The sequence below is a fragment of the Salmo salar genome, chromosome ssa20, assembly GCF_905237065.1.
Source record: "Salmo salar chromosome ssa20, Ssal_v3.1, whole genome shotgun sequence".
In the NCBI taxonomy this organism is placed as follows: Eukaryota; Metazoa; Chordata; class Actinopteri; order Salmoniformes; family Salmonidae; genus Salmo; species Salmo salar.
Window position 1 is genome coordinate 68,005,453 of NC_059461.1, and position 19,832 is coordinate 68,025,284.

Sequence of the window (19,832 nt, forward strand, 5' to 3'; positions counted from 1 at the left end):
TGTTATTCTGTCTCTCACTGTTCAAATAAACCTACCATTAAAATTATAGACTGATCATTTCTTTGTCAGTGGGCAAACATACAAAATCAGCAGGGGATCAAATACTTTTTTCCCTCACTGTATATATACACTATAATATCTTTGCTGGTGATCCTACTACTCTAGAGCATGGTCTGTGGCCAAGATCAGAGGGTTTAATAAAAGGGACACTGCAGCGTGGACCTTGAGGAGATGGTCGGTTTGGAACAGTCAAGGGAGTGTAGAAAGCCTAGAGACTGTAGGACCCCTTTTGTTCCTCTTTAGACACTCACAGAGCAGGAATGGAACTACAGACAGACGCTCATCGAGAGGAGTTAGGTTGAGGAGTAAAATCACACGCTGAGCTTTTGTTGTCCTCTATTCCCCACATGGCAACGGCTGATAGGACGATGTCCTTCCAACATTAAAAGACAAAAAAAATAAGACAGATGTGGGGTCAAGGTAAGCTGGGCTGTCACCTTCCCACAATGCTTCAGTGCTGTGGGAACACCACTGTTAATTTCCTTTCTGTGATATGGGGCACTTCCTGTCCATAGTCTGACTTGCGCGGTCATGACCTCTGTGAGCTGGGAGGGGGGGGGGGGGGGGTCAGCCGGCAGGCCATCCCTGTCACACTGGGGCCAGCTCGCCTCGCGGTCGGTCGATCTCTTGTCTCTCTTTGTTCGTTTGCATACTTACACACAAACAGCTCCTATATTGCACACCATGCCCTCATGGCCTAAGGTCGTATGTCAGTGGTAACGGCTTCTTTTCTCCTCAGCTTCTGAGCTGTAGTCCCTTAAGTCAATGCCCCTTTGAAGGTTCGATAGAGAGTCTTTCATCTGTAGAGGAAAACAGAACAAATTAAAACACCCCAAAGAACTATAATCATAGTTTCTTATGAAAAATATATTTCACACTTTGAGACCCTGCACAAAAACCTAAAGAATTTCACACTTGGCCTTGTGTTAATGCCTGTTACTGTATCTGTCTTCTGTGTTCCCTACCTGGTCTAATAGTGCCACTGTTCCCTCCTAGTGCCACTGTTCCCTCCTAGTGCCACTGTTCCCTCCTAGTGCCACTGTTCCCTCCTAGTGCCACTGTTCCCTCCTAGTGCCACTGTTCCCTCCTAGTGCCACTGTTCCCTCCTAGTGCCACTGTTCCCTCCTAGTGCCACTGTTCCCTACTAGTGCCACTGTTTCCTACTAGTGCCACTGTTTCCTACTAGTGCCACTGTTTCCTACTAGTGCCACTGTTTCCTACTAGTGCCACTGTTTCCTACTAGTACCACTGTTCCCTACTAGTACCACTGTTCCCTACTAGTACCACTGTTCCCTACTAGTAGCACTGTTCCCTACTAGTAGCACTGTTCCCTACCTGGTCTAATAGTACCACTGAGGATTTGATGATCTCTCTCCACTTCTGCAGCTCAGCATCATGGTAACGCTGTTGGGACTTCAGGAGCTGGGCCCACTCCATCTGCGTCTGGGGCAGTTTACTAGACAGAAACACACACATACTGTCAAACACACCCAGATGCCACGGCCAAGAGCAACTCCAAGCTAAGCATTGTTCAGGGGCAATTCTGCAGCATAAGTGTTTTGTGATTGGGAAAACAGGCTAAAGCCCATGTGGTTGTCAAGTAAAACTAAACAGACATATGCAGTTTGGGTTTGACTAAGTACACGGTCATATACATTCCAGTATTATGTAGGCAATAGGCATAACGCTAAAAACCTATAGATGGTTAGCGTACTTCTCATGTATTCGCAGCCCTTGCCAGGTGGTAAGAGGCTGTGCAGAATACTCCAGCATCCACAGCTTATAGAACAGCATCATGTTGAGCAAAACCAGCAAAACCAGGCTGAGGGAGGAGAGGAAAACAGAAGAATGTAAGGGACAAAGGAAAGAAGATGAGTAATGAAAGATACAGAGGTGCCTTAGCCTGTATATTCAGCATCCATTTTCTGCAGTCAAGTGACTTAGTGGCTTCATGGGTGGAATGTTATTAATATTTGTAATAATTTCATAATTAAGAAACATTTTTTTTTTTAAATACGCCAAAAATACGGTCTTTCTATGTCAAGCGGTTTTGTTATTTCAGTCTTCTGTGACGTACACTATATATGCAAAAGTATGTGGACACCCTTTCAAATGAGAGGATTCGGCTATTTCAGCCACACCAGGTGCTGACAGGTGTATAAAATCGAGCACAAAGCCATGCAAACATTGGCTGTAGAATGGCCTTACTTAAGAGATCAGTGACTTTCAACGTGGCACTGTCATAGGATGCCACCTTTCCAACAAGTCAGTTGGTCAAATATCTGCCCTGCTAAAGTTGCCCCGGTCAACAGTAAGTGCTGCTATTGTAAGGTGGACATGTCTAGGAGCAACAACGGCTCAGAGGCAAAGTGGTAGGCCACCAAGCTCACAGAACGACACTGCCGAGTGCTGAAGCGAGTAGCATGTAAAAATCATCTGTGTTCGGTTGCAACACTCACTACCGAGTTCCAAACTGTCTCTGGAAGCAACGTCAGCGAAATAACTGGTCGTTGGGAGCTTCATGAAATGGGTTTCCATGGCCGAGCAGCCGCACACAAGCCTAAGATCACCATGCGCAATGCCAAGCTGGATCTTTCCGCCATTGGATGCTAGAGCAGTGGAAACGCTTTCTCTGGAGTGATGAATCACACTTCATCATCTGGCAGTCTGACAGACAATTCTGGGTATGGCGGATGCCAGGAGAATGCTACCTGCTCCAATGCATACTACCAGCTCTAAAGTTTGGAGGAGGAGGCATAATGGTCTAGGGCTGTTTATCATGGTTCAGGCTAGGCCCCTTAGTTCCATTGAAGGGTAATCTTAACGCTACAGCATACAATGACCTAGACCATTGTCAGGGATTTCTTCGTCGGAGGACGATATAGCGAAATCATCGTCGGAAAAAGATGACCAAAATGCAGCAGGGTTGTGATAGTTCATTTTTGAACATTTAATAAACTCAAAAACGAACATACAAAATAACAAAACGAACTCACGATTTACAGAGAGTCCTGTTAGGCTTACACACGCTAAACACGAAACAATCTCCCACAAATACACAGACAAACACACCCAACTAATATAGGACTTCCAATCAAAGGCAACACCACACAGCTGCCTTCAATTGGAAGTCCACCCCAATTAACTCAACATAGAAACAGATCAACCAGACTACACATAGAAATACATCAACATAGACCATAACTCAAAACCCGGAAATAATAAATCAAACGCCCTCCTAACTAACACACCACCCTGAACCACATAATACAAATACCCTCTGCCACGTCCTGACCAAATTAAATGACAATTAACCCTTATACTGGCCAGGACGTGACACCATTCTGTGTTTCTAACTTTGTGGCAACAGTTTTTTCCTGTTTCAGCATGACATGCCCCTGCACAAAGTGAGGTCCATACAGAAATGGTTTGTTGAGATCTGTGTGGAAGAACTTGACTGGCCTGTACAGAGCCCTGACCTTAACCCCACGAACACCTTTGGGATGAATTAGAATGCCGAATTCGGGCCTAATCGCCCAACATCAGTGCCCGACCTCACCAATGCTCTTGTGGTTGAATAGAAGCAAGTCCCCGCAGCAATTTTCCAACATCTAGTGGAAAGACTTCCCAGAAGAGTGGAAGCTGTTTTGGCAGCAAAGGGGGGACCAAATCCATAGTAATGCCTATGATTTTGGAATGAGATGTTCGACGAGCAGGTTTCCACATACTTTTGGTATTGAAGTGTAATATTGGGATGCAAACTCAGAATTGAAGACACTTCAACTCTATATCTGACATGGTACAGGTGTCTTATTGTTTTAAGCCCATAACCATGTGTTTGAGGTGTATACTTTTATTTCAAAGTACATTTGTTTAAGACTACCAAGAAACACCCTGATTTAGCCCATTACAGTAAAAGGTTAATGAACCAGTTACAATGAGGGAGGAGTATGTTTTCTAGTCAGGGCTAAGTGGTTTATCATTAGACAGATGTACCTTAGACAGATCCTATGGCAAGCAATGAAAGGAGAGGAGAGAGGAATCAAATTCAGAACATAATTTTTTTTTTTTTAAACCAGAATCAGATTTTTGCTAACTACTAAAGATTTAAAAGAGTTGAACTGAGACAACTACAAATGAAACACAAATTATGAAGGTGGATCTGAAAGTGAGTGTGTATGCTGTATGTGTGTGTGTGTGTGTGTGTGTGTGTGTGTGTGTGTGTGTGTGTGTGTGTGTGTGTGTGTGTGTGTGTGTGTGTGTGTGTGTGTGTGTGTGTGTGTGTAGGAGTGTGTGTGAGATAGAGTGTACTCACACAAAGCTGATGATGAGCAGCAGTTTGGAGACACTGTAGAGGGCAAAGCCTCCAGGGAGGTGCTCAGGCATGTGCCTGGTCTGAGTGGAACCTGAGGGGGGCAGACCAAACACAGACAGGGTCAACTTGATATATTTAACACAATATACATTTGTGGAAATATATAAGAGTGTATGTAATGTATGTACTGTGGCAGACCAGGGGGTTTGGTCAAGATGTTTACCCATATCAGACACGGACAGAGAAGGATTAGCTCAGTTTCAAGGGTGTTTATTTAAATAATAGACCAAATAGAAAATAACAGGTCTCCTCCATGGGACCCTCTCCGGGACACCGTCTTCCGGGTCTGGCTGTATCCTGTCGGGCACAAAACTCCCTCTTCTTACCTCTGCAATTGTCAACAATAACACGGGAGTCCTTTCTTCCCCCCACTCTCCCTGTGTGCTGCCTTTCTGGCAGCTTTATGGCCTTGCACAGCTGGTGAGCAATCCCCCCTAATTAGTCCTGGCTGGAGAGCCCGTCGAGACCTGGCACGTCCAGCAGATGGAGCCATCACCTCGTGATGTATACTCCATCTGTTACCAGGCCTCGACGAGTCTCCCCCTGGTGGCTGACCTGCTGTACGCCACAGTACCTTATGAAAGTGTATAAGAATGAAAAGTGTCTAAGAGTATTAAAAGTGTCCCCCTGCCATCTGACCTGTCACGCCCACATGTTTGATGCGGTGGATGACCTCGTCGTCGGTTGGCGTGGTGACAGGGCTGAGGAGGGCATCGTCCAGGTGCTGGCTCCGTAATTGGACCAGTGGTCTTTTCCTCCGCCTCACAGACGTCTTCACCACCTTGACCTTGGGAGAGGGCCGGGCCGACTCCAACACCACATCCTCCACCTTCGACAGCTCCAACTCTGACAGGGCACACAGAAGCAGTTTCTACTTTCATACATTAGGATGGTTTACGGTCATCAGATTAAATGTTGCTGAACATTTGGTGTGACAGACTTAACAGCTGGTAGAGGAACTTACCAAGATGGCGGAAGTTCTCGTCCAGCCCGCTCCAGAAGTTCTTCTCGATGAAGCCCTTCACTAATCCCCATGGCTGTTTTCTGTAACGTAGCTCAGTGGACACCCTAGTGACAAGACAGGCAGTGTTTCTAAATTAACTTCTAATAGTTTCAAGAGCCACATGTTATTCCAACAGCTGCTATGATAAGGCCCTCCTCACCTTAACCGGCACTTGTTCTTGGCCACCCGTGTCAGCATGTAACGGTTGAGCGTGTAGAAGTAGTCGTGGTAGGGCACATCGTGTGTGATGACCTCAGCATCGATGATGTAGCACTCACTCTCATGGCTGGCCTTGTACAGTGTCTGGGTCTCTGTGACAGTGGCTGTCTTGGGGGCCAGCGGGTTGGACAGGGAGATGGTGTACATGATCTCTCTCGTCTGGTTCCCCGCTGCATCGTCCTTCTTCCAGGAATGAAACACTATATCTGTGTGGCGTTATATGTATACACATTCTATCACTACATTGTCACAGGACAACACCAATGGAAGAGCCAATAATGTGATGCTGACACTAACGCCAACAAACAGAATGTCTGACTAACCAGAGAACCTGCGCTGCTCCATGAAGTCGGTCATAAACTGTGATTCTGTGAAGAGGATGTCGTACATCTTGTCCACACTGAACTTGTAAACCTCATCGATGTACTGTCTCCCTTTAAGGTCATCGTGGAATGCCTGCACTTCCCCTGCTGGAGAGCCATAAAGGGAAACACACTTTAGATTTAAGTGCCCTATAGGGGACATAATATCATATGGTGACAGTATTACCAAAACTTAGCGGCATCACAGAAGAGCCTGTTTCAAGCAATATACAGTATATATGCAGCAAATCTGTTAATGGACGGAAGATTGAAACCGTACCCTCGTCGTGGGTCTCTGAGGAGTCGCTGAGTTCGGTGGGGATGTCTTCATTGTCGTTGAAGTCTAGGGAGGTTGAGGGCACCAGGCCGCTGGCCTCCGCTAGCCTCTGCTCCAGCACCAGGGGCAAGGCCAGCAGCTCCCCGTCAGGGAGGCAGTCGATGTATTCGTCTGGAGGGAGGTCAAACTAGGACACAGAGGAGGAGGGGGTCAGTCACTAGAAAAACACTGTAGGATACTACAGTACATAGTTATGAGTAGGATGGTCTGTGTTCATTTTTTTATGTTAATTCAGTTCTGGTGATCAAATTACAAAAAACATTCGGTTGCGTTAACTGTATTCCCCATATGCAGGCTATAGGCAGAATAACAAATGCATTTCCCCTCCATCAAAACAAATCACAAAACAGTAATTGATTTAACCTCTGACCTCTATTATGTCGCTGAGACTCACAGAGAGGGGCTCGCTGCTGATGGTTGAGCTGATGATGCATTTCTTGTGTATGGATGGTGGGCTGCCCTCGTGCTTGGCCTCGGCACTGCTCTTAGACAAGTTGTCATTACTGATCTCATTCTCCTCGTTAGGGATCTCCTCACAGAACCTACACCACCATCGTAGGGGAACAGAGACCAGCTGGAGGTTAGGGTTATGAGTTCTGGAGTATTGCTTTTACATGATAATGGACAGAGGGCTGAGAGGGATGTGAAGCAGGGCTGAGAGGGGTATGTGTGTGTGTGTTTGTGTGTTAGTGTTTGAGTCTGTATGTGTGTTTGTGTGTGAGTGTGTACAGTTGAAGTCGGAAGTTTACATACACCTTAGCCAAATACATTTAAACTCAGTTTTTCACAATTCCTGACATTTAATCCTAGTAAGAATTCCCTGTCTTAGGTCAGTTAGGATCACCATTATATTTTAAGAATGTGAAATGTCAGAATAATAGTAGAGAGAATGATTTATTTCAGCTTTTGTTTCTTTCATCACATTTCCAGTGGGTCAGAAGTTTACATACACTCAATTAGTATTTGGTAGCATTGCCTTTATATTATTTAACTTGGGTCAAACATTTCGGGTAGCCTTCCACAAGCTTCCCAGAATAAGTTGGGTGGATTTTGGCCCATTCCTCCTGACAGAGCTGGTGTCACTGAGTCAGGTTTGTAGGCCTCCTTGCTCACACCTGCTTTTTCAGTTCTGCCCACAAATTTTCTATAGGCTTGAGGTCAGGGCTTTGTGATGGCCACTCCAATACCTTGACTTTGTTGTCCTTAAGCCATTTTGCCACAACTTTGGAAGTATGCTCAGGGTCATTGTCCATTTGGAAGAGCCGTTTGCAACCAAGCTTTAACTTCCTGACTGATGTCTTGAGATGTTGCTTCAATATATCCACATAATTTTCCTACCTCATGATGCCATCTATTTTGTGAAGTGCACCAGTCCCTACTGCAGCAAAGCACCCCCACAACATGATGTTGCCATCCCTGTGCTTCACGGTTGGGATGGTGTTCTTCGGCTTGCAAGCGTCCCCCTTTTTCCTCCAAACATAACAATGGTCACTATGGCCAAACAGTTCTATTTTTGTTTCATCAGACCAGAGGACATTTTTCCAAAAAATACGATCTTTCTCCCCATGTGCAGTTGCAAACCGTAGTCTGGCTTTTTTATGGCGGTTTTGGAGCAGTGGCTTCTGCCTTGCTGAGCGGCCTTTCAGGTTATGTCGATATAGGACTCGTTTTACTGTGGATATAGATAATTTTGTACCTGCTTCCTCCAGCATCTTCACAAGGTCCTTTGCTGTTGTTCTGGGATTGATTTGCACTTTTCGCACCAAAGTATGTTCATCTCTAGGAGACAGAACACGTCTCCTTCCTGAGCGGTATGACGGCTGCGTGGTCCCATGGTGTTTATACTTGCGTACTATTGTTTGTACAGATGAACTTGGTACATTCAAGCATTTGGAAATTGCTCCCAAGGATGAACCAGACTTGTGGAGGTCTACAATTGCTTTTCTGAGGTCTTGGCTGACTTCTATAGATTTTCCCATGATGTCAAGCAAAGAGGCACTGAGTTTGAAGGTAGGCCTTGAAATACATCCACAGGTACACCTCCAATTGACTCAAATGATGTCAATTAGCCTATCAGAAGCTTCTAAAGCCATGACATCATTTTCTGGAATTTTCCAAGCTGTTTAAAAGCACAGTCAACTTAGTGTATGTAAACTTCTGACCCACTGGAATTGTGATACAGTGAATTATAAGTGAAATAATCTGTCTATAAACAATTGTTGGAAAAATTACTTGTGTCATGCACAAAGTAGATGTCCTAAACGACTTGCCAAAACTATAGTCTGTTCACAAGAAATTTGTGGAGTTGTTGAAAAACAAGTTTTAATGACCCCAACCTAAGTGTATGTAAACTTCTGACTTCAACTGTACTTCAGTAATGAGGCCAGCCTCTCATAACAACCCGCAGCAGAACAAGGGCGTCTTTATCAACCATGGTAATTGATGAGGCAGTGTTTATATCTGTAGCCATGGAAACCACACCCACCCCATGGTGTTGAAGTCGTCGTCAGGGTGAACATAGTCCTCGTCGTCACTGGTCAGGCCAAGCTCGTTGCCATAACACTGATGGACAAAGTGCCATAGCTCTTTGGGGCACAGGGGCTAGAGCACAGGGTTAGAAACGGCACTCAGAAGGGCAGAGACTTGGATTCAGTGGAAAAGAAAAGTATCAATATAGTGAACATGTAGATCTATTTGTGATGAGGTTAATTGAGGTTGCTGGCTTACTTTGTCCAGCAGTGCATTCTGCCATAACCTGAACATCATCATGTAGGTCCTGTCCCGTGCTCCAAATGAGGTGAGAAAGTGCTGTGGGGAGAGAATTAAAATAATGAGTTTGTATCAGGTCAAAAAATATGCTTTGAAATGAGGCTGAGGAGAAAGTTTGAGCCTCCTTTCAGTCAGTGACTGCCAAAGATCCAGTCCCTGTCCTGTCTTACCTTCTCACCGTCTGTGGACACCTGGATGGCGTTGGGGATGAGGCGGGCTGTCTTCTCCTTTGTCATGGTGCAGACGTCCTTCAGCCTCACCGTCAGCTGCACACACATGCAAATAAATATATCTGTTGAACAATACTGAAAAATCTACTGTGCTGCAAACCATAGAAATACAGTCAATTACATTTCAATACCGCAAACTAACCAACACCAGAGACATATAGATAAGGTTAAAAGAACAGAAAGCCCCACGTAGAGGCCCAGTGCGTACCAGCGTTTCCCAGCGGAAGATGTTGCTATAAAAACAGATCCAGTTTTCTGAGAGGTAGAGTCGGCCCTGCAGGAGGATGTCTCGTTGCAGGGCGCAGGAGTAATCTGCCAGCAGAGGTCAAAGATCAGAGCCCAGGAAGAATACATAATCTACCCATCAAGGTCAGGGTTAATTCTATTTCAATATAGTCAATTCAGAAGATGAATTACCTGAATTGATAGTTTAAATGGAATTGACTCCAACCAGCCAACGCTAACTTGACCAAAACCAAGCTGATGTCCTATATCCACCATATTGATGACCTAACTGGCCTTAGTGGCCTAGCACTTTGTGTTAGTAACTCACCCACGATAAGTCGCTCTGTGTCCGGTAGCTGCTTGAAGAGCTTCCTGAAGTCCTCATTACGCTGTTTGTATGTGGGGCTCAACACCTGGAGAGACAGAGAGCAACAATTGTAACCTATTAGAGAGGGACGACTCACACATATATTCCTGAACACACACTCTCTCGCTCACATACACACACACTGGACTACATCCATTTTCACAAGTGCATTTTAAACCAGACTTGATACCAAGCACGATCCCCTCTTGACATTTTGCCACTTCAGGACATCCAATAAGCATGCTTTTGATTAACATGAGCATTCCTAATGTGAGTCACATTCCCAAGACAACAATATATGGTAACATCAATGTACTGTATGAACACACACAATGGTGCTTTGTGCAGCAACAGTTTATATGTAGGACAGAGGGAGACAAAGACACACATCAAACCTGCTACATTAGCAAACCCTTATAGCCATAGTTTATCTTATAAAACCTAGTCTGGTTGGTTGTTGGTTTAGGTCATGAGAAGAAATGTTCAATTCTCACACAAAGGAATTCATTCTCTCTTGTTACATTCTCAGACATTTGGGTAAATCTTATCTTGGGCCTGGATTCAGAGGGCAGGCTTGTTTAAAGAGGGAAGTATTGCTGTGACCCACAGCCAGACGCCTTCTGAGTGTGAGTGCAGGGGTGAGTGCTCTATGTATCTAAGTCAGATGCTGTCTTTGAGTAGGAACAGCTTCAGGAAACAATGCCTGCGAATACAGTAACCAAAGACATCCCTTCAGGGGAAAAACCTCTCACTACTTCAATCTGAAGGAACACAACAGACTGTTCACATTAACATCATCTAGCTATATGTTCAATACTCATATAACAACAACAGCCCAGAATGGATAGAAATAATCTGTTTCTGTTAAACTATGAATGAAAACCAGTGGTGCCTGTCAAGAAAACTTGATCAATTCGAGAACTTTGAAGACTGGAATTATGAATTACGCGCCAGACATTTTTACTGTCTAGAAATGTTCACAGAAAGTACTCTCTATAACTGCCTAAAATATCAAGAGTATTAGAGCCTCCCTTTCATAACAAATGCCTGTCTATGCCCCTTAAATTGCAGCCTTCTTACTTTGTCCAGGGAAAGGGTCAATGCATACTATGGGAATGCAAATAGCTACTGACTTCATTTAATTTGCCTGCCAAAATATAATTGGGTCAGGGAGCCACAGAGTTATGCTCTTGGCACAGGTACAGTACAAAAACCGCCCATCCAAACCTTCTCCCCCCTCTTCCCTCCCCGCCGCTCCCCCTCCTGGCATCAGCTCTCTGGGGGGGGGGTCAGTAACTTACTGCAGGGACCTCCTCTGACTCCAAGTTCTGGTCTGGGGGGTCCGAGGTGGCCCAGCCCCACTCCCACCCAAACTCTTCCTGTGCCGGATCCTGTGGGAGCCACCCAGCCAGGGCTTCATCCAGCTCCAGTACTGCCTCCCAGTCCGACGGCAGTCCCATGTGAGCCTCCATACTCCATAGACTACCCTCCGACACCTAAACCCGTGGTGCCCCCGTGGGGTGCTCAGAACGGTGGATTTCAATGCTGGTGATCCAGTGGTCCAGGTCTGCTGCAGACAAACAGACAGAGCTGTTGTGTGTCCAGTGGCTGTGGCTTGGAGACTGCTGTGATTGAACCTGGTATGGGTGCTACTCCCTTTCAGTGTGAAAGCTGGACCCGGCTGACTGCTGCCACATGAATCCAGTCGTTTCTCCTTCAGCTGTTGGCACTCTAGTAACCCTGGCCACAAGTCTTTTATTATAATAGCAGCTCTGGCAGGTAGGCGTGTGCGGTCAGGGGGTGTAACGCTGTCCAGATCCAGACGCCTCAGAGCGCCTTGGTGAGCGCAGCTCAGACACACCAGCAGCGAAAGCAAAGAAATATCCTTGGTAAAGAGAAAAACAGAGCGAAAGAGAAAGAAAGAGAGATAGTTTCCTAACTGGAAAGTGGTGCAGTCCCGTCTCGCTGGCTGACAAGGTGATTGAGTTACAGAGGACAGATGTGCACACAACCTTCAGTTACCTCCACACTCCGTGAGGAAAAACAAGTCCATTAATCTTGAGTGGTGCGGCATGGAGTCGCGTGCCAAGACTTGCGGCTCAGTCTAATGCAGTTGGAGCAGTGTAGTTCTGGGAGTATGTCCCCTGTCGTTGTCCTTGACCATTCAGGTATTAGAGAGCAATAGCATAGGAGGGTTAACACATTTAGAGGTGTTACTATCACTAAACCCCCCTGGAACCCTGTGTCCTACTTCCCTACTCTCTATCCCCCACAACTCCCCCTTAAGGTCAGTAATGCACTCCTGAAACCAGATCCCTGTCAGTGACTACGACCAGACTAGACAGACAGGCACAGAGATTGGTTCTCATCTGACTATGAGCTTGGCAAATCAACCTATCAGCACAGTGGTGAGAGGTTGACACAATGATATAATACATCAGCAACAAAACAAACACTGTGGCTTCAATTGGAACTCCATTAGGCTCACTTGTGATTGGTAACATCTGTGCCCCGGAATTCAGAAACAAATTCCACACCTTTCCTGCTTACGCAATTTCCACAAGCCCACTCAACATCAACATCTAGCCAAATCAGTGAGAAGAAACAAGCTGTTGAAAACCATTCAGATCATTCACAGATCCCTCTCAGACGTGAACAGCCTTCACCCTGTTGAAAATGCCTCCTCAGCCCGTGAATAACGTTTCTTCAGACGTTTGCGACCTGGGCCCACTGTCTTCCAAAACTGCATTCAAGATGTCAGATAACCGAGTAGTATCTGAATTCAACGTTTTTCCAAGAGCTTTTCCCAAAAATGAAAATGAAGACTAATGCAAATGCAGAAGCTATTGATTCGACTATCTCCGTTCTTCTCCAGGTGACAATGTGACAAGTCCTAAGACAGTGTAGCTGCCAGGTGATGACGGGGATATAGACAGTCCCTGAGGTGGCGGTTAACCATTAACCTGCTGGGTAAACAGTGAGAGATGTCGGAGACAGGTACAGTCAACCAGGGTGGGGCCCCATTCTTTTAAGGGGGCGGTTAAATATCCATTCCCATAAACAATGAGGCCAGTCTCTCACCCCACTGACAGTAGGTTGCTACAAACCACTCTGGAGAGGAGTGGCCAGGAAGGTGTATGCGTATGTATATTTGATTGCATGTGTGTGAGGACTTCCATCTTCATTGGAAACAAACTAAGTGCCACTGTCAAGGGAGTGTGCATGAATGTGTGTTTGTATATGTGTGAAGACATCCGTCTCTATCTGAAACACACTATTCCTTGACACTTTCCCTGCCAACGGCGTGTTGATGGTGGGAGGGGGAGGAACCAGATGTGGGAACAGCTCAGCAGAGAGGGGCTGTCTGGTTTAGAAACACAGCCAAGCCATGATCTCTGACGATTCACCCTGTCCTGCATCATACACACTGCTTGTTTTTCTTGACATTTCAAACAAGCACCCCAGCTCCCTACATTGTAAAAATAACCAGTGTGGTTTCATGTAAAGTTTTATGAAGAGCGGTGAGCCTTTCATGGGTTAGGAGATAGGCTCTACAGTGGTATCCTTTGTGTGAGAATCTACCTCAGAGTAAACATGGCAGCCTCCCTCTGAGTCTCTTGCTCACCTTCTCCTGCTCTCTCCTCTCTCTCCTCACTCTCTCTTTCTCTCTCATGCAGGGGGATGAACTCTAGAATGTTTTCATTATAGACCTGAGAGTATGAGGAGGCAGATATTTCACCTCACAAAACTCTTGGAGAAAAGCAGTCTCTTAAACCTGCCACTTAACTGTCGATACTATGAGCCACTATACTTGGCGTCTGGCAGACATTGATTTCCTTGTTAATACCTCAACTGCCTGCGTAGGTCCTGTACAGTTGCCATGAAAGCATTGCAACAGAGTCATTAGGAAGGTTGATATGGCAGGGTGGGGCCTGTTGTGTGTCTCTACTGGGCTCAGACCTCATATCAGGACGGTTGTGATGTAATCACAGTAGGTTCAGTGCCATGGGAGAACATCATTGCCATGTAGAGAAACACAGTGACTGTGACATGGCCAACCACATAGCCTACCATACCCTCAGGTAAAGCACTACATCAGACACATACCAATACACGTTGCAATGGTCCAGAACAGAGATTAGGCATAATTACATAGTTAGTGTTAGTTAATGTTTCTGGGAGCAGATTGGTATTATGATGCATTCGTTTAGTAATGGTAGAACAGGAGAGAAATTAAGTTAAGTAGCTAGAGGAGAGTATCAGAAAGCATTAGATGTGGACCATAATTCTTCTAAACATTCTGGAGAATCTCCATTTCAAGTTTCACTAAGCAACAATGCCCAACTATACCCAATGTGGCCATAATGACAAAACGAGCACATTTGAAGACTTGGGAGGACTGGAACATGCTAACCAGTCCCATGCTCCATTCTCCTGTCATTCAAGGCATTCAGGGCTGCTCCAGACACTGACCACATGGTTTGTGGGTTTAGTATGATACACTGAGCAGACTTGTTACAACCTGGGGTGTATTCATTAGTCGCAGACCATTGCAAAAAGTATGGCCTGTTGCAAAAATGGAAATGGTTTACCGTTTACTCTAGGAACCAGGGAGGGAGTGAAACAGGGAGGGATATACCTGAATTTGTCCAATAGAAACTCTCGTTTTCGTGGCAAAACATTTTTTTCCCCCCATTTGGAGTAAACAGTTTCCGTTGCTGAAATTTTCGCAGCAGACCAAACATTTTGCAACGGCCTCCGACTAATGAATACACCCATTGCGTCACCACCATCACAGCTCTGAGTAGCCTATAGTCCCTCTTTACACAGCAGCCATTTTGACAACGTTATTTTTCAAAACACAACCACAATGTGGCCATGGCATTGGGTCATCTAACCCCAAAGTGCTGCATATTGTGGCTTCGCTCTCAGGTGGAAACAACGTACTGATGAATGAGGGATGAGGAGCAGACTAGTGGAAAGAGAGACCAGTCAAGCGATCCAAGAAGAAGGAATAAGCAGAAAGATATTTGAAAAATTGCACAAGAGTACAAGTCATGCTTACTCTCAGGATGTGTTGTCTTTCATGCTGGGGAGAGAAGGGGAATATATAGACACAAATAACAAGAAAAGAAAGGAATAAAACAACAGAACAAGGGAAAAGAAAATGGAGTCCCACAGAGACACCATAGGAGAAACAATGGCTTTATAATAACACCATATCAGGGTATCAAAACACTTCTCACAGATGGCCAACTGAGCCATCAAGTAGATTTACTTGGCTGTTTAAGAAGAATTATAACGAAAGGAATTAATTACAGCCCCATTAAAATGTAGCAACCTTGTCTCTTAGTACACTGTCTGGAAACCTTGTGTTAAGTCAGGACCTCTTGGTGTAATGGTCTTGGTGTTGGTCTGAGATCACTGGTTCAGGTTGTCACCATACTTTCGCTACAAGATGCTTCTGTCTGTCAACATTCATCTATGAATCACATCTGTAGTAAGGTATGGGAGTTGCAACAAAATGGTGCAAAACATTACATTTTTATTAATCCTCAGTAATTTGTCTTATTAATTCAGCATGCCATCACACTGTAACCCTAGACTCCTAGAACTGTAATGTAAATCCCACTGGTTAGCTTCCTGGGTAAGCCTGAGCTCCATATGAACGTGACCTTAGGAATATACCCTTGTGTGATTCTAATCAGGGTCTAGAACCCTTAACCTCGTAACCTCACACACACACGCACACATTCGAAAGCACGCATGCACACACACACCCACAACACCCACACCCACAACACACCCACAACACACACACACACACACACACACACACACACACACACACACACACACACACACACACACACACACACACACACACACACACACACACACACACACACACACACACACACACACACACACCTTACTTTTTTTTTTAATTTTTTTTACAATTGCTAGAACCCATTTCTCAATACTAAGATCACTTTTTTAAAACTCTTCACAGTGAGGACAACAGCAGTCTATGTGGGCTAAACTGTGGATCATTTTTCATTGCTTTGGCACAAAATGCATTCAATGACTACATCTTTCAAATGTCATGAACTCTCACTCAGACACAACCACCACCAAAACTCTATGTACCTTCAAGCCAATTTGCACATGTTCACATACTCTTTTCAAAACTGTTAAACTTAAGTTCAAAACCAAACATAACACAAAATTGAATAAGACAGCAATTTACTACATTTCTACAGTAATACCGTATTGAAATATATTCCAAATCTAAAAAATGAAATACTATCAAAACAATTAGACCAACCACAGCTGATTCCCATTGTAGCTGAACACCTACCCAGGTGTTAGTCTTTCAATTTCATTACCATCTATACAAAAGGGTACATCTTAGGAATAATGCTGTACTGTAATGTAAACATGGACCCAGCCAGAGATAGAGAAGTGGCTGACCGAGGAAGAAGCGTGGCTGGGAGAGGGAGAGGAGTACATATGGGTGGTGGAAGAAGACTGAGAGGAAGATCAAGAGCTGTAGTCTCAGATGAGATTAGGGCTACTATAATTGATCATGTAATAAATCATAGTCTATCAATGAGAGAGGCTGGTCTGAGAGTGCAGCCAAATCTGCAACGCTCAACAGTGGAATCTATTGTGAGAAATTTCTGGCAAATGTGCAAATGTGCATTCTGTAAGGGCATCTGACTGAACTGCACATTACAGAAGTAAATTGAGCAAAGCCTCCAAACCCACTTGTGTGTAATTGTTTTTGTATTTCTGCGTAGGACCCAACGGTTACCTACCACAGGCAGGAGAGGTAGATTTTCACTGCTGTGCAGGAAACTGCAATCGTTGATATGGTCATCAGAAACAATGGCATAAAACTCACAGAGATTGTTGGCAGACAACATTACATTTGGAAATATTCACAATGTAAGCATAACAAATATTTCTAGAGTCCTGAAACAACATCAAGTCAGGATGAAGCAGTTGTCCCCTTTAAGAGGAACTCTGGACGAGTCAAGCAACTCAGGAACCAATATGTCCAGGTAAGATGACTATAAAATACAGAACTGGTTTTGAACCAAACCAAACAGGGCAGGGCACACAATGACATGTTTTTAGGTGTAATGTAAACTACCGTAATAGCCTAACTCTTATGTTGCCTTGTGGATTTATTTGAGAGAGTCATGGAGATTGAAGCCAGGCAAACCCCACATATTCATCTTTGTGGATGAGGCTGGTTTCATCCTGGCCAGAACACGGTGGTGAGGAAGGAATGTGATTGGGAAAAGAGCCACAGTGGATGTCCCGGGCCAGAGGGGTGCCAACATCACAATGTGTGCAGCAATATCCTCTGATGGATTGCTGTTACACAAACCGCTAATTGGGCCACACAACACCGAGCGTCTCATTTCATTCCTGGATGACCTCTATGGAAGGGTTGTGCCAGGTGAGGAAAGGGTTGCAGTGAGTCGAAATCAACCAACGTTTGCAATTGTATGGGACAATGTGGAATTTCATCACTCCCGTGCAGTCACAGAGTGGTTTGCAGCCCATCGCAGGATGGTGTCACTTTTCCTCCCAACTTTTCCTCCCAACATTCCTCAACCCCAAAAAGGAATTATTTTAATCATGGAGGTGGAAGGTTTATGACCACCATCCACATGATCAAATGTCCCTTTTGGATGCAATGAATGCTGGATGCCTGGACATATCTGCAGAAGATTTCCAGGGATGGACCAGGCATGCCAAAATATTATTTCCTAGGTGTATTGCCCAAGATGACATAAGATGTGATGTGGATGAGAACCTGTGACCAAATGCAGACGACAGGGTTGACTAGCATTGCTACTGTATCTGTATGGGTAGATGGTGTATATACAAATTCTTGTATTTTGGAATCTCTCAATGCCAAAAAATGACATAAAACATATTGAAGCATATTACATCATGTCTGATTCATTCCTGTAACATATACTGCAGTGAATTCTAACCAGTAGAGAGGTGTCATTCTTGTTTTGTAAAGACATTTGACAAAAGAAAACATTGTGTAGTGCTACCTGTTGTTAGTGTTGTTTAGGTCGTTGTTTTATGAGTGACAAAGTGTGCTTGTTGGGTGACAAACTTTGCTAGTGTTATGGAATAATTTGTTGATTTGAGACATGTATGAAGTGTTTTGGTAGTTTTGGATGTGAAAGTAACTGCTGTGCCAAGCTGAAAGTTGGTTAGGAGAACCGTGTGAAGAGTTTTGAAAAAGTGACCTAAGTATTGAGAACTCGGTCCTAGCGATTGTAAAAAACTGTAACAAAAAGAGTAAGAAGAGGATGAAACTTACGTTGTACCAGCTCTGGCTCTTCTGTAGACAGTGAGGAGCGATGCAGAGTGGAGAGAACAAAGACAATTGTAAGTCAATGAGACAAGAACACAACAACACTTGGCCACAGGGCTCAATATCATAAACACATAGAGGCCAGGGGATGATAAAAACAGACAGTGGGTATTTATAGAAGGTGTGAATGTCAACCTCTGGGTGGGCACCTCCTACCATAAACTCAGGCCTCCGCTGATATCCAACAGTTATATCCCTTTGAGCTTGTCACATATTTTAGCTGGCCTTTTCATTGATTTCTGGGCTTCACAAATGTTAATTTACATGGCTATTTGCTAAGCAGATGGTGGATTGGGGTTGTGTGTGGTACAATATGTCCATCTTTGTTTCTAGGTGTTTATTTATTAATGATTTAGAGTTGCTTCTAAATGCTTGTGTATGGAGGTGAATTGTGTACTGCTGTGTGTTGTATATTTTCTAACAGCAGAGGGCAGTATACACACTGTTATTGAAAGCACCATAACTCACCTGCTTCTATTTTATGGGGCTATAAAGAGAGTGTAATATGTCTCAGAATTGTGATCAGAGAGGGATGCATGCTAGGGACCATCCAGTGGGTGGAGAAAGGGCAGGATAATCAACCATGATTTTAGTGGTTACAAAATATGTCACCGCTTCCTCTTGATGCCATTAAAACATAAATAATAATAAACTTAACCAGGCAATAACAAAAAATGTGGTTTGTAATTTCAGTGAAAACATACAAGAGGCATACTGGTGCGAGACTACTATTGTAAATCAATCCTTCGGAGATGTGAATGTAGATAATGTTCAAATATTTCAGCTATCAGATAAGCGTGTAGTGTTTCCTGTCTGAGAGTTGTGAGGCCCCAGTCATGTCCCTGGACTCTGGGCTCTGACGTGGACAGGGATAATCTCCTCTGAAGGTGACAGAGGCGTGAGAGAGAAGATTTAAGCTTTAAGGTGTCCGCAAAGTGTGTGAGTGAGTGTGTGTGCATGCCATTGTGCAAGTGTTTTGGAGTTTGTGTAATTGCATGTTTGTAAGTGCATCTTTATAGCCTACACGTGTGTAATTTGCATGAGTGTCTAAATCAAATGTTTGCCTCCCCCACGAAGCACATTTGTGTCTGGGGAAGTGTGTCAGCAGCACTAAGAAGCAGGTTAACACCCACTGATTAAGTGGACCGCGTAACAGAGAGAGCTTCTGTACGGTAGTAGTGTCTTGGCCTGGATTCCCCTGAGGATCAGAAAGGCCTGGAACGACTAACTACTTTACACATCCCAACCAACCGGACCAAACCAGAACTGACCAGCGCTAGCTGTAACCCAGACAAACCTATCAGGTATAACCCCCATATCTTCAAACAACACTAGAACAACAATCTAGTTCTGAGGAACAGAACTGAGCAGGCCTGATCCACCCAGTACAACAGGCCTAAAGAAAAACCTGAACTCAACATTCCTGTGGCCAAGAAGACCCCCACAGAACTGACCCAGTTATTCAGATTTAAAAA

The 19,832-nt window shown here is 44.5% G+C and overlaps 1 protein-coding gene across 8 annotated transcripts in view; it reads right to left on the reverse strand.

Moving 5' to 3' along the window:
• The window catches only part of LOC106581103 (protein Aster-B), a 70,746-nt gene continuing 50,914 nt past the window's right edge, over positions 1–19,832 (reverse strand). The window contains exons 5-22 of one of the 8 annotated variants that reach the window (XM_045703851.1): positions 18,304–18,324; positions 15,013–15,036; positions 9,909–9,993; positions 9,564–9,667; positions 9,296–9,391; positions 9,084–9,164; positions 8,842–8,957; positions 6,751–6,898; positions 6,300–6,483; positions 5,981–6,127; positions 5,599–5,863; positions 5,400–5,503; positions 5,075–5,281; positions 4,376–4,466; positions 4,057–4,068; positions 1,775–1,882; positions 1,396–1,516; positions 1–860 (exon numbers count right to left, since the gene is read on the reverse strand). In XM_045703851.1, coding sequence (XP_045559807.1) covers positions 771–860; positions 1,396–1,516; positions 1,775–1,882; positions 4,057–4,068; positions 4,376–4,466; positions 5,075–5,281; positions 5,400–5,503; positions 5,599–5,863; positions 5,981–6,127; positions 6,300–6,483; positions 6,751–6,898; positions 8,842–8,957; positions 9,084–9,164; positions 9,296–9,391; positions 9,564–9,667; positions 9,909–9,993; positions 15,013–15,036; positions 18,304–18,324 — 2,004 coding nt within the window. In that variant the 3' untranslated portion in view covers positions 1–770. Of the gene's footprint in view, positions 861–1,395; positions 1,517–1,774; positions 1,883–4,056; positions 4,069–4,375; positions 4,467–5,074; positions 5,282–5,399; positions 5,504–5,598; positions 5,864–5,980; positions 6,128–6,299; positions 6,484–6,726; positions 6,899–8,841; positions 8,958–9,083; positions 9,165–9,295; positions 9,392–9,563; positions 9,668–9,908; positions 9,994–11,248; positions 12,902–15,012; positions 15,037–18,303; positions 18,325–19,832 lie in introns of those variants that run through there. The other 7 variants (XM_045703849.1, XM_045703854.1, XM_045703853.1 and 4 more) reach the window with 7 other exon arrangements.